General features: G+C 70.4%; 2 protein-coding genes across 2 annotated transcripts in view; both read left to right on the top strand.

Moving 5' to 3' along the window:
• The window catches only part of LOC311630242 (epididymal-specific lipocalin-5-like), a gene marked incomplete at its 5' end in the record, with an annotated part of 21,093 nt that extends 11,970 nt beyond the window's left edge, over nt 1–9,123 (top strand). Inside the window, one exon of the mRNA XM_084899113.1 lies at nt 9,106–9,123. The remainder of the gene's footprint in view (nt 1–9,105) is intronic.
• On the top strand, nt 6,738–10,152 carry PAEP (progestagen associated endometrial protein; the record flags this gene model as incomplete). Its single annotated transcript, XM_084899110.1, has 5 exons — nt 6,738–6,833; nt 8,133–8,272; nt 8,763–8,836; nt 9,400–9,510; nt 10,025–10,152. 5 exons carry the CDS (start codon nt 6,738–6,740, stop codon nt 10,150–10,152), a joined length of 549 nt encoding a protein of 182 aa, XP_084755236.1.
• Nucleotides 10,153–12,635: the final 2,483 nt, after the last annotated feature.

Below are 12,635 nucleotides of genomic sequence, written 5' to 3'. Positions count from 1 at the left end.
AGCTGACCTCCACCCAGAGAAACGGGAAGGGACAGCCCCGCGGTGCTGGCCGCTCCCGCCCCTCCGTCCTCACCAGCGGACCCGGCGGCACAGCCCCAGGCGCCTCGCTGGCCGGCCCGGCTGCCCCTCCACGCCGGCTCCCCCCACGCAGCCCCTCCAGGGCAGCCCAGGCCCCCTGAGCCGTGCCTGTGGGGGCGGCCTCTCCCTCCCGGAACCGGCCACAGCCGAGGCGGGTCCCAGGCCACAGCCGAGGCGGGTCCCAGGCACAGCCGAGGGGGTCCCAGGCCACAGCCGAGGCGGGTCCAGGCCACAGCCGAGGCGGGTCCCAGGGGTCCCAGGCTGCCAGCCGAGGCGGGTCCCAGGCCACAGCCGAGGGGGTCCCCTGGCCACAGCCGAGGGGGGTCCCAAGGCCACAGCCGAGGGGGGTCCCAGGCCACAGCCGAGGCGGGTCCCAGGCCACAGCCGAGGGGGGTCCCAGGCCACAGCCGAGGCGGGTCCCAGGGGTCCCAGGCTGCCAGCCGAGGCGGGTCCCAGGGGTCCCAGGCTGCCAGCCGAGGCGGGTCCCAGGCCACAGCCGAGGGGGGTCCAGGCCACAGCCGAGGCGGGTCCCAGGGGTCCCAGGCTGCCAGCCGAGGCGGGTCCCAGGCCACAGCCGAGGGGGGGTCCCTGGCCACAGCCGAGGGGGGTCCCAGGCCACAGCCGAGGCGGGTCCCAGGCCACAGCCGAGGGGGGTCCCAGGCCACAGCCGAGGGGGGTCCCAGGCCACAGCCGAGGCGGGTCCAGGCCACAGCCGAGGCGGGTCCCAGGGGTCCCAGGCTGCCAGCCGAGGCGGGTCCCAGGCCACAGCCGAGGGGGGTCCCTGGCCACAGCCGAGGGGGGTCCCAGGCCACAGCCGAGGCGGGTCCAGGCCACAGCCGAGGCGGGTCCCAGGGGTCCCAGGCTGCCAGCCGAGGCGGGTCCCAGGCCACAGCCGAGGGGGGTCCCTGGCCACAGCCGAGGGGGGTCCCAGGCCACAGCCGAGGGGGGTCCCAGGCCACAGCCGAGGCGGGTCCCAGGCCACAGCCGAGGGGGGTCCCAGGCCACAGCCGAGGCGGGTCCCAGGCCACAGCCGAGGCGGGTCCAGGCCACAGCCGAGGGGGGTCCCAGGCCACAGCCGAGGCGGGTCCCAGGCCACAGCCGAGGCGGGTCCCAGGCCACAGCCGAGGGGGGTCCAGGGCCGCCAGCCGAGGCGGGTCCCAGGGGTCCCAGGCTGCCAGCCGAGGCGGGTCCCAGGCCACAGCCGAGGGGGGTCCCTGGCCACAGCCGAGGCGGGTCCCCAGGCCGCCAGCCCGCAGCGAGAACCGGCGCCCGCAGAGCACACGTTTATTTCATTTAAAAAAAGTGTTTTTATCGATTTCAGAGAGAAGGGAGAGGGAGGGAAGAGGGGGTCATTGATGGCCTCCTGCTCGCCCCTCACTGGGGATGGATGGAGCCCCAACCCGGGCCTGTGCCCCGACCAGGTATTGAACCCTGACCTCCTGGTTCCTAGGTCAACGCTCAACCACTGAGCCACACCGGCCGGGCCACACGTTTATGTGAGTGCCCGAGGGGCAGTCAGCAAGACAGCTCACGTCCCCTGTCCCACAGGCTCCGCCCCCTCACCAACCACAGGCCACGCCCCTGCGCCCGGCCCTCCGGCTGCAGCTGGCGGCTCCCACGCCCCCTTGGCCTCCTGGCGTGGCCCCCGGACTCGGGGAATGCTGGAGCTACAAGAGCGCTGGCCTGTCCTCACCAGTAAAGCCCAGGGCCGGCCGATGGGGGGCGTGCACAGGACAGGGGGGCCTGCCCCCCGGGACACGCCCCCCACCTCTCCCTGGTCCCCAGCCAGGAGCCAGGAGCCCGTCCCTTCGGGGTTCAGCTGCCCCCCACCAGTCGTGGCCGATGGAATCGCTGGCGATTGGCCACTGAACTCCACCTCGCTGAGCAGAGGCCCAACCCCCAAACCCGGGGTTTGCTCCCTCCACCACCAACCCCCTCCTGGGGGCCTCCCACCCCCTCACATGCCCAGGGTCGTGGAAGGGGCTTGTGAGGGACATGGAGACGCGTTTGTCACTCAGAAATCCGGGGGTTTGCAGATGTTCGCACAGACATCCTATATAATAAAAGCCCAATATGCAAGGTGTCCCGTTGTCCCATCATTTGTTCAACCAATCAAAGCGTAATATGCTAATGACATGCTAAGGAGCTGGGAGCCAGAAACATGAAGAAAGTGCCCAACCGGCGTGGCTCAGCGGTTGAGCATTGACCTAGGAACCAGGAGGACAGGGTTCGATTCCCGGTCAGGGCACAGGCTCGGGCTACAGGCCGATCCTCAGTGTGGACGTGCAGGAGGCAGCTGATCCACAATTCTCTCCCATCATTGATGTTTCTGTCTCTCTCTCTCCCTTCCTCTTTGAAATCTTTTATATATATATAAAGATGGGAAGAAGGCCACATGTACAGGTGGGCTGGAGGAGTGCTGGAGGCACAGAGTTTGTTATTGTGTTATTATTAATTACGGTATTACTAGAGGCCCAGCGCACGGATTCATGCACCGGTGGGGTCTCTTGGCCTGGCCTTCGGGATCGGGCTGAAACCAGCTCTCAGACATCCCCAAGGGGTCCCAAATTGTGAGAGGGTGAAGGCCAGGCTGAGGGACCCACGGGTGCACCATCAGGGCTGGGGAAGGCCGCCCCGATGGGCCAGACCCCAGCAGCAAGCTAACCTACCAGTTGGAGCGTCTGCCCCCTGGTGGTCAGTGCATGTCATAGCGAGTCGTTAAGCGGCCTTAGCATATCATTAGCATATTACGCTTTGATTGATTGCACAAATGACTGGACAACCCGACACTTAGCATGTCAGGCTTTTATTATATAGGATTCCCGTACGAACATCTGCAACGCCCCCCCCCGCCTAGTTCTAGCTGCTGGACTCTCCCTCTGGCCATCCTCCCCACCCGTCTCTGTTGCTTTCCCGCTGGCCTCTGCCCGCCAGCGCCAGCTGCGCCAGCCTCGGGTGTGGCGGCTATGCCCTGCTGAGCCCGCACAGCTCACTCCTGTAAGACCAGAGAAAGACGGCGTGAACCGTTTCCAGCTGGTGGGACGGTTTCCCGGATGAAGTAAAAAATCTCGTAGGGATGCCGAGACCGGTGTGGCTCAGTGGATAGAGCGTCGGCCTTTGGACTAAAAGGTCCCGGGTTCGATTCCGGTCAAGGGCATGTACCTTGGTTGCGGGCACATCTCCGGTAGGGGGTGTGCAGGAGGCAGCTGATAGATGTTTCTAACTCTCTATCCCTCTACCTTCCTCTCTGTAAAAAAATCAATAAAATATATTAAAAAAAAAAAAAATCTCCTACGGACACAAACTTGTCCAGACCCCGGGGAGGGGCCACCGTGTGGGCGTTGGTGGAATGACTGGGCGTAGGAAGAATCTAGGGAGGTCAGCCCTGTGGTCGGAGACCGAGCCCCCGGCCTGCCCCCCTCCGCCCCCAGCCTGCCCCCCCTGCCCCCCGCCTGCCCCCCTCCGCCCCCACCTGCCCCCCCCGCCCCAGCCTGCCCCCCTCCGCCCCCCGCCTGCCCCCCTCCGCCCCCCGCCTGCCCCCCTCCGCCCCCGGCCTGCCCCCCTCTGCCCCCGGCCTGCCCCCCTCCGCCCCCTGCCTGCCCCCCCCCGCCCCTGGCCTGCCCCCCTCCGCCCCCGGCCTGCTCCCCCGCCCCCCGCCTGCCCCCCCCCGCCCGTCCCGGTCGCCTCCCCCGCCTGGCCGGTCCCAGACGCAGGATCAGCACGCTCCAGGCCGGAGCCCAGAACCCTTATCACAACCCCCTGCGCCCTCGGAGGTGTGAAGACCGGCAGCGGTCCAAGTGGAGGGGTTCTCGGCGGCCGCGTGTCCGTCTCTGAGCTGGCGGAGGGCGGAGGGTTGCTGCAGGGCCTGTCCTCAGGGCCTGGCTTCCTTCCCTCGATGCCCTCCAGGCCGACCACGCTGTGCCCACGTCAGGGTCTCCTTCCCTTAAAAAGATGGTTATTGATGTCAGAGAGGAAGGGAGAGGGAGATGGAAACATCCTGTATAACAAAAACGCCAAGAACGACCGGTCCACCAGTCGCTATGACGCGCACTCACCACCAGGGGGCAGATGCTCAACGCTGGAGCTGCCCCAGGGGTCGGTGAGCTCCCACAGTGGGAGCAGCCGCTCAGAGGGCGTCCACAGCTGCGAGGCTCACCAGATGAGCGGCTGGTCCCGTATGGGGTCAATCCCTTCAGGCTACACCCCCACTAGGACACGAACCCCGTGCTCCTGGCCTCTGTCAGTGATGAGAGAGAATCACAGACCGGCTGCCTCCCGCACGCCCCCCTCATGGGATCGCGCCTGCAACTGGCCTGTGCCCGACCAGGATTGAACCGTGGTTTCTTCCTGAGCCGCCTGCCGGCAGGAACTCCTTCCCTTTAAGCCTGAATACCGCCCCCGAGCGGACGGACCGAGTTTGGTTTTTCCATCCATGGGGGCGCTGTGCTGTGCCGCACTCTGGCTGCTACGAACATGTGTTTGCAAACGTCCCTTCGAGTCCTGCGGCCGGTCCTCTGGGTGCCCCGGGCGGCGCTCCGGTCAAGGCACTCTGCGTTTGGAGGGACCGCCGTGCGCTCAGGGGCTGTGAGGGGGCTGGGGGCACATCTGGGCGTGGACGTATTTGCTGTGATAAGGCTGTGCCTGGGCTGGGCGTGGGCACGGCGGGGGCCTGGGCGTGGGCATGGTCGGGGCCTGGGGTGTGGGCACAGCGGGGGCCTGGGCGTGGGCACGGTGGGGGCCTGGGGCGTGGGCGTGGGCATGTGCACGGTGGGGCCTGGGAAGGAGCTGGGTGATGATTGTGGGGACGGAGCCCCCCTGGGGAGAGGTGTGCCCTGGACGGGCGGTGACCTTGAGGGCACCTGCTCTGCTGGGTGCCGGGGCGAGGCCTCCTCCACCTCCTGATGCCACAGCCCGAGGCCGGCCTTCCCTCCGCGTCCCAGGTTTTCCCGGAATTCCGTTCGGGAACCGGGCCGTGGCCGGAGGCAGTGCGGGCGGTGCGGGCGGGGACACGCCACTGCAGGTGCCTCTGGCTTCTGAGAAAACCGCAGGAAGCACACGGCGCTCCGCGTCCCCGAGCTCCGGGAACCGGACGCCTGCCCTCCTGCCCCTGCCCTGCCCCGCGGGACCCTGCCCCTGCCCTCCTGCCCCTGCCCTGCCCCACGGGACCCTGCCCCTGCCCTGCCCCTCGGGACCCTGCCCCTGCCCTCCTGCCCCTGCCCCTGCCCTGCCCTGCCTTGCCCCTCAGGACCCTGCCCCTGCCCTCCTGGTGCTGCCCCTGCCCTGCCCTGCCCCGCGGGACCCTGCCCCTGCCCTCCTGCCCCTGCCCTCCTGGCGCTGCCCCGCGGACCCTGCCCCTGCCCTCCTGCCCCTGCCCCTGCCCTGCCCTGCCCTGCCCCTCGGGACCTGCTGGGCGGCCTGACCCCGGGGTCTAAGCCTGGCCCTGGCCTCGGGCAGCCGTAGCTGGGACCCCGCGGGGTGGGCGGGGCTGCTGACGGGGGAGCCACGCTCGGGTGCGAGGCCGGTGCCCACCGTCGGTGTCCGGCCGCGTGCTGCCCGCCCCCGGCCCCGGCGTCCTTTCTGCCTCTCCCGGCTCCGGGCGGGCACCTGCTCTCGCGCCCGCCTTTGTGCCCAGCTCTCCTCCGGACCCCTCTCTGCCCCGCTTCTCCCGATGGGACCCCGGGCACTAGACTACCCCCCCCCCCTGCCACGTGGCCTCACCCGAGGCCCCCGCGGGCGGGAGCACAGGGGCGACCAGCCCCGAGCTGCTCGGCGTGGCTGTGGTTGATCGTCAACCTGTAAACCAGGAGGTCCCGGGTTCGAATTTGATCAGGGCACCTGCCTGGGTTTCAAGCTTGATCCTCTGTGTGGGGCTAGCAGGGGCAGCCGCTGCTGGTTTCTCTCGCATCAATGTTCCTCTCTCCCTCCGTCTCCCTCCCTCTCACTCTAAAAATCAGCAAAAACCCGTCGGAGTCCGGATAGCGGGGTCCCACTGAGGTCAGGCCGCTCTCCACGGCCCCGGGGGCTCCTGAGGGTCACTGTCCGTCCCCGCGCGTCCTTAGTTCGGGGCTCAGGCCGCCAGCCCCGGCTCCGTCTGGACCTCACGGCCTCCGCTCCTCCTCCACCCCCAGGGTCACGGCCTCGGGCGTGCAGGTGGAGGAGGAGAGGACAGCGGAGACAGGAGGCCAGGAGGGGCCCTGGCTTTCCAGGCGGCTGGTGGGGGGTGGTGGGGAGGGCAGCCCTGGGGCTGCGGGAGGGGGAGGGGCAGACAGCCACTCGGACCCGTGTCCAGGGGTCCTGGTCTCACATGGGCCTCTCGGGCCATGCACACCCCTCCTCCCCCTTCGCTCGTCCCCCCCGGACACAGCCTCCTCCGGGCTGGCTGTCGCTGTCCAGAGCCCCCCCCCCCCGTGTCCCTCCCGCTGGCCGCCTGCCCGGCCCCCATCCTTCCCTCCGGGCCTACCGGGAACTGGGGCACAGCGGGCCTTCCGGTTCCAACCAGAGGGAAGAAGGTCCCATTGTCCCGGGGAGGAAGAGCTGGGATTCGGGGAACCCGTGGCCGGGGGCCCTCGGGGCCGGCCTGCCCCATATAAGGCCCCGCGCCCGCCACCTCGGCCTTCTCGCCGGAGCTCGATCCCGCAGCCGCAGCCGCAGCCGCAGCCATGAGGTGCCTCCTGCTCGCCCTCTGCGTCGCCCTCGTGTGCGGCACCCAGGACCTCTTCGTGCCCCAGACCAGGGAGGACCTGGACGCCCAGAAGGTCTGGGGCCGGGCGCTCTGCGGGGGGCGGTCAGGGCGGGGCGCTCTGCGGGGGGCGCTCTGAGGGGGCGCTCTGCGGGGGGCGCTCTGCGGGGGGCGGTCAGGGTGGGGCGCTCTGCGGGGTCGCTCTGCGGGGGCGGGGTGGTCAGGGCCGGGCGCTCTGCGGGGGGCGGTCAGGGCGGGGCGCTCTGCGGGGGGCGCTCTGCGGGGGGTGGCCAGGGTGGGGCGCTCTGCGGGGGGCGCTCTGCGGGGGGCGCTCTGCGGGGGGCGGCCAGGGCGGGGCGCTCTGCGGGGGGCGCTCTGCGGGGGGCGCTCTGCGGGGGGCGGTCAGGGTGGGGCGCTCTGCGGGGGCGCTCTGCGGGGGGCGCTCTGCGGGGGGTGGCCAGGGTGGGGCGCTCTGCGGGGGGCGCTCTGCGGGGGGCGCTCTGCGGGGGCGCTCTGAGGGGGCGCTCTGCGGGGGGTGGCCAGGGTGGGGCACAGAGCGGGGGTGTGGGGGGCCAGGTGGCCGGACTCCCCTGGGGCCGCCCTCACACAGCACCAGGGGCGGCGGCTTAACCACGGGCACTGACCTCTCAGTCCTGAGGCTGGGCCCCCCGGCCCCCCGTGTCCCCCCCACGTCCGCGGCTCCTCCGCTCCACAGGGGACCTGCCCGGCGGCACCAGGGCCCGCCTCATTTTAATGCCGTCTTCTTTTTTTATTGATGAATATCTTTTCTTTTGTTGCTTATCATTATTATTATCTTTAGAGGGGGGGGGAAGGCAGAGGGAGAGACAGAAGCATCATGATGAGGACCATTGAGCGGCTGCCTCCTGCCTGTCCCCCCCCGGGGATCGGACCCCAGCTCACCCTGGCCGGGGGATCGAACCCGGGACCGCTCAACCTCTGAGCCACGCTGCTGGGCTGAGGTCCCGCCTCCTCACGGTTCTCTGAGGGGCTGGGCTTCACCAGGCGAATTCGGGGGGACACATGCAGGCCCTCCCCGGCCCCCCACCTCCCCACTTTTCTCATCCCAGCCACGTCGCCCCCAGACCCACACCTCCCCCTCCCCGTGGAGCAGCTCCGGGCTTCTCAGGGCCGAGAGGAGTTTGGCCAGACGTCCCTTGGCTCCGCAGGGGGGACCCCACAGCGGCTGGGGGGGGGTGTCAGTGAGTGCCCTGAGGACCCTGCCCCCCCCCCAGGCCGGCCTAGGGGGCCGGGAACGGGCAGGACTCCACTGGCCAGAGGGTGGGACGAGAGCCCCCAGGAGCTGGGTCCCCGCCCGCCCCCCCCACACCCTGGTGAGCTCACGGCCCCTCCCCAGATGGCCGGGTCCTGGTACTCCGTGGCCATGGCGGCCAGCGACCTGGCCCTGCTCAGCACCCAGAGCGCCCCCCTGAGGCTGTACGTCCAGGAGCTGAGGCCCACGGCCCAGGCCGACATGGAGATCATGATGCACAGATGGTGGGTGTCCCGGCTGCGGGAGGGGCCGGGCTCCAGGACAGGGGCGGGCAGGGCTCCTGAGGGGACTCGGCTTCCCGTGGGCAGCATGGGGTCAGGGGTCGGGGGTCGAGGGGCAGAGCTGGGCCCCTTGGAGCCCCTGCCCACGGCTCTGGGCCCCCGGAGCGGCCGGGGCCAGTGTGGGGAGAGGCCTGTGGGGAGAGGCTGCTGGTCAGGGTGGCGGGATCCGGTCTGGGCCTCCCGCAGGGCCCTGGCTGCCCCTGGAGGGGAGGGGGCAGAGAGAGCTGGGGCGGGGAGGGTGGGACCCAGAGCCATCACTGCCGGGAACGCAGGCCAACGCTGAGCACGACCGAGGACACCCAGCCTCTCCTCCTGCCCCGGGGCGGGCAGGAACCTGGCCAGTCCCTCTTCCCGCCCCGCCTGGGCCCCGGGCCTCGCCCTCGGGCGGCCCCTCACGGCGGAGCCTGAGGCGGCTCCGGGACCTGTCTTCCAGGGAGGACGGCAGCTGTGTCCAGACCAAGATCTTCGCGGAGAAAACCGAGGTCCCCTCCGAGTTCAAGATCAACAGTACGTGTGCCGGGACCTCCGCGGGCCGGTCCGGACGGTCCCCCCCCCCCCCCCCGGGGCTGAGATCGGCACGGAAACCCCTCTGTCCTCCTTTTTAAAATACATTTTTACTGACTTCAGAGCGGAAAGGAGAGGAAGAAAGAGAGAGAAACATCCATGATGAGAATCGTGGACCCGCTGCCTCCTGCCCGCCCCCCACGGGGAGGGAGCCCCACAACCTGGGCCTGTGCCCCGACCGGGAATCGAACCCGGGACCCTTCAGTCCACAGGTTGATGCTCAACCCCTGAGCCAAACCTGCCAGGCCCACCCCCATTTCTTAACCAGGACTCGGGGCGGGTGGGCCCCTCGGAACCAGTGGTGACTGAGCTGGTCCGGCCGGCGGGCGCTCAGGCCCCTGGGCCGGCATGGCGGGGGGTGGCGGGTCCGGGTGGGAGGTGGGGGGAGGGGGTGGGAGCCGCTCTCCGGTCCTGGCCAGTCGGCTGCACAGGGGGAGCCGGCCAGCCACCCCCCTCCTGCCGGAGAGGAGAACCCGCACTCAACCCCTCCCCGCCCAGCCCCGCAGGCCTGGGGGACAGCAAGGTGCACGTGCTGGACACCGACTACGAGAACTTCGCCTTCCTGTGCCTGGAGAACGCCGGCCCCTCCAAGCAGAGCCTGGCCTGCCAGTACCTGGGTGCGGCCTCCGGAGCCGGGGGGGGGGGGGCGGGGGGATCCCGGAGGCAGGGAGAGGGTCCCGGAGCCTGGAGGGGAGGGTCCCGGAGCCTGGGGGTAGGGGGTAGGGGGTCCCGTGACTGTGGGGACAGACACCCCGGTGGGGGAGGGGGACACACACTTGGGCCGGGGACGGATGGGGGCGCCCGGTGACCATAACGACCAGAGAACAGACTTGGGACATTCTCGGGGGCCCCCCCTGGGCTCCCCATGGGTCGCGGGCAGGCAGCCGGCCAGCCAGCCGGGACCGAGGGGCCTTGTCCTCCTGGGACCCTGACCCCCAGCTCGGCCCTGGGGGGGGCTGGGCCGAGGGGGACAGGGACCTGGAGGACAGGTGGGCGGAGCCCTGTCGGCCCTGGGGAGCAGGGCTGAGCTCTGCTGACCTCGATGTCGGGGTGACCGTCCTGCCTGGTCCTGGGCAGGGCACCGGCGCCCCCAGCCCAGGGGCTGACCCCCGCCATCCCCCCACCCCGCAGCCCGGACCCCGAAGGTGAACAAGGTGGCCATGGAGCAGTTCAACGAGGCTATGAAGCTGCTGCCCATCCACATCCAGATGGTCTTCACCCCGGCCCACATGGAAGGTGACCTGCCCGCCGACCCCTGACCCCTGACCCCGACCCCTGCCCCCCTGCCCAGGGCCCCCAGTCCGCAGGCCATGCGCCCTGGGAGCGTCTTTCTCCCGTGGCGGCCTCCCCACCACCCCAGGCTTCTCGGGGGGCGGGTGGGAGGTGGGGGTGCAGAGCCCCTGAGTGGGGTGCCCCTCAGACCCGGCTGACCTGTGACCTCCCACGCCGCCCCTCCTCCCGCAGAGAGGTGCCGTATGTGAGCGCGCCCCGCTGACCCGCCTCCTGGGTAACGTACCTGCCCCGCCCCCCGTCCTGGGTGTGGGGTCCTGGGGCCCAGACTCCCCTCTGCCACCCTCTCCCCGGGCACAGGGCCTGAGCGCCCGCCTCCTGCCGGGCCCCTGGAAGGCTGGCACTGGGGCTTTGGGAATCGGCCAGCCCCAGGGTCCCGGGCCGGTGTGGGTGCGGGGCGGGGGGGGGGGCTCAGGGAGGGGCTGTGAGGGGATGGGAGGGGCAGGGCGGGTCGTCCCTCAGGCCCCAGGGTCAAGGGCAGGTGTGGGCGTGGGGGGGCTGAAGGAGGGGCTGGGAGGGGCTGGGAGGGTCGTCCCTCAGGCCCCAGGGTCACAGGGACCCTCGTCCATTCCAGGACCTCGGCCCCCTGCAGGAGACTCCACCCTCCTTCCGGTCAGAGGCCCCCGAGGGGCGAGGCCCTGAGGCTGCTGGGCACTGCCAGCTCCCCCTCTTCCCCCCGTCCCCTGCCAGGCCCCTCCGGTGCTGCCTGGACCCCTGCTCGAGCCCCTCAATAAAGAGTTCCATCAGAGCCGTCTGAGCGTCTTCTCTGGGGGCGCGGGGCGGGCGGGCGGGCATCACAGACCCCACGTTCGGGGTCAGAGCCGCCTTCAGCTGCCGGCACTGGGCGGCCGCGGCAGCTCTGGGTTTCCGCCAGGACCCGCCCCCCGGGCTGCAGGACGGGCTCGGACCCTGCCGGCCGGTCACCGGCCCAGACACCGGCCGCTCCGCCGGGACCCACCCCCCCGGCTGCAGGACGGGCTCGGACCCTGCCGGCCGGTCACCGGCCCAGACACCGGCCGCTCTGCCGGGACCCACCCCCCCGGCTGCAGGACGGGCTCGGACCCTGCCGGCCGGTCACCGGCCCAGACACCGGCCGCTCCGCCGGGACCCGCCCCCCCGGCTGCAGGACGGGCTCGGACCCTGCCGGCCGGTCACCAGCCTAGACACCGGCTGCTCCGCCGGGACCGCTCAGGTTACCGCCCATCAGATCTCCTCCTGACGGCGGCCGGGACCCCAAGGTCGTCTGGAGGAGCTCCCTCTGCTCAGGCGTGTCCCAGGCCCCCCCCTCGCCCCGCACCCCCTCCCCCGTGCGGGGCAGGGCCAGGCCAATGGCTTCGCGGGCGTCCCACCCCCATGGCCGGACGGTCCCCGCCCGGGCCTACGGACAGGAGCCGGGTTTTAAATCCGAACAGTTTCCGTGTACACGGCCTTGCGTGTGCACGTTCAGTCTGTGTAATCACACCTCGGCGCGCAGGGCACATCACCGAGGATGTCTGTGTGCCGGCGGGGTCGTACACAGAGAGAGCGGTGTGCTTCAGGAAGGGGTCAGTGGCAGGAATGGCGGGCAGAGACACGTGAAGGCACCGAGCAGACCCTGGGCCCGGCCGGGTTCGGTCTGTGGCGGGGGCGCCTGTCTCCCTGCTCGGGCCCGGGAGCCAGGTCCGAGGCACAGTGGACGGGGCTGGTGCGAACAGACACCCATTATTCTAACCCAGCAAACTCCTTATCCACGGAGCCAAATACCAACAGCACAACAATTGACATTTCTTTGGAGAGCCAAGTTTTTTAAACTTAAACTTCTTCTAACCCCACTTCTTCAAAATAGACTCAACCAGGCCGTGGTATTTTGTGCAAGAGCCACACTCAAGGGGCCAAAGAGCCACATGTGGCTCGCGAGCCGCAGTTTGCCGACCACGGTTCTAACTTATCCGTAACTCACTGGCGGGCGAGCAGGAGCGCAGGGTGCTGGCCGCTCGGGCAGGGAGGGTGCTGGCCGCTCGGGCAGGGAGGGTGCTGGAGGGTGCTGGCCGCTCTGGCAGGGAGGGTGCTGGCCGCTCGGGCAGGGAGGGTGCTGGAGGGTGCTGGCCGCTCTGGCAGGGAGGGTGCTGGCCGCTCAGGCAGGGAGGGTGCTGGGAGGGTGCTGGCCGCTCTGGCAGGGAGGGTGCTGGCCGCTCGGGCAGGGAGGGTGCTGGGAGGGTGCTGGCCGCTCTGGCAGGGAGGGTGCTGGCCGCTCTGGCAGGGAGGGTGCTGGCCGCTCGGGCAGGGAGGGAGCTGCCGGAGGAGCCGGGGGAGGGAGGCAGCCCGCGCGCCCAGCAGACACGCCTCGTGCCTTCCTCCCGCCCCCACGGCTCCCTGGCACGTGCCCCGTGCCCAAACCGCCCAGACGGCCCTCGCCCGGCGATACCGGCACACCCTTCACAGGCGGGCGGGGCCTCCTCGGCAGAGACTCCGG

The sequence above is a fragment of the Pipistrellus hanaki genome (assembly GCF_964339955.1).
Source record: "Pipistrellus hanaki genome assembly, chromosome: 11".
Taxonomy (NCBI): Eukaryota; Metazoa; Chordata; class Mammalia; order Chiroptera; family Vespertilionidae; genus Pipistrellus; species Pipistrellus hanaki.
Note: the sequence above shows the minus strand (reverse complement) of the source record. Positions and strands in the feature narration are given on the sequence as shown.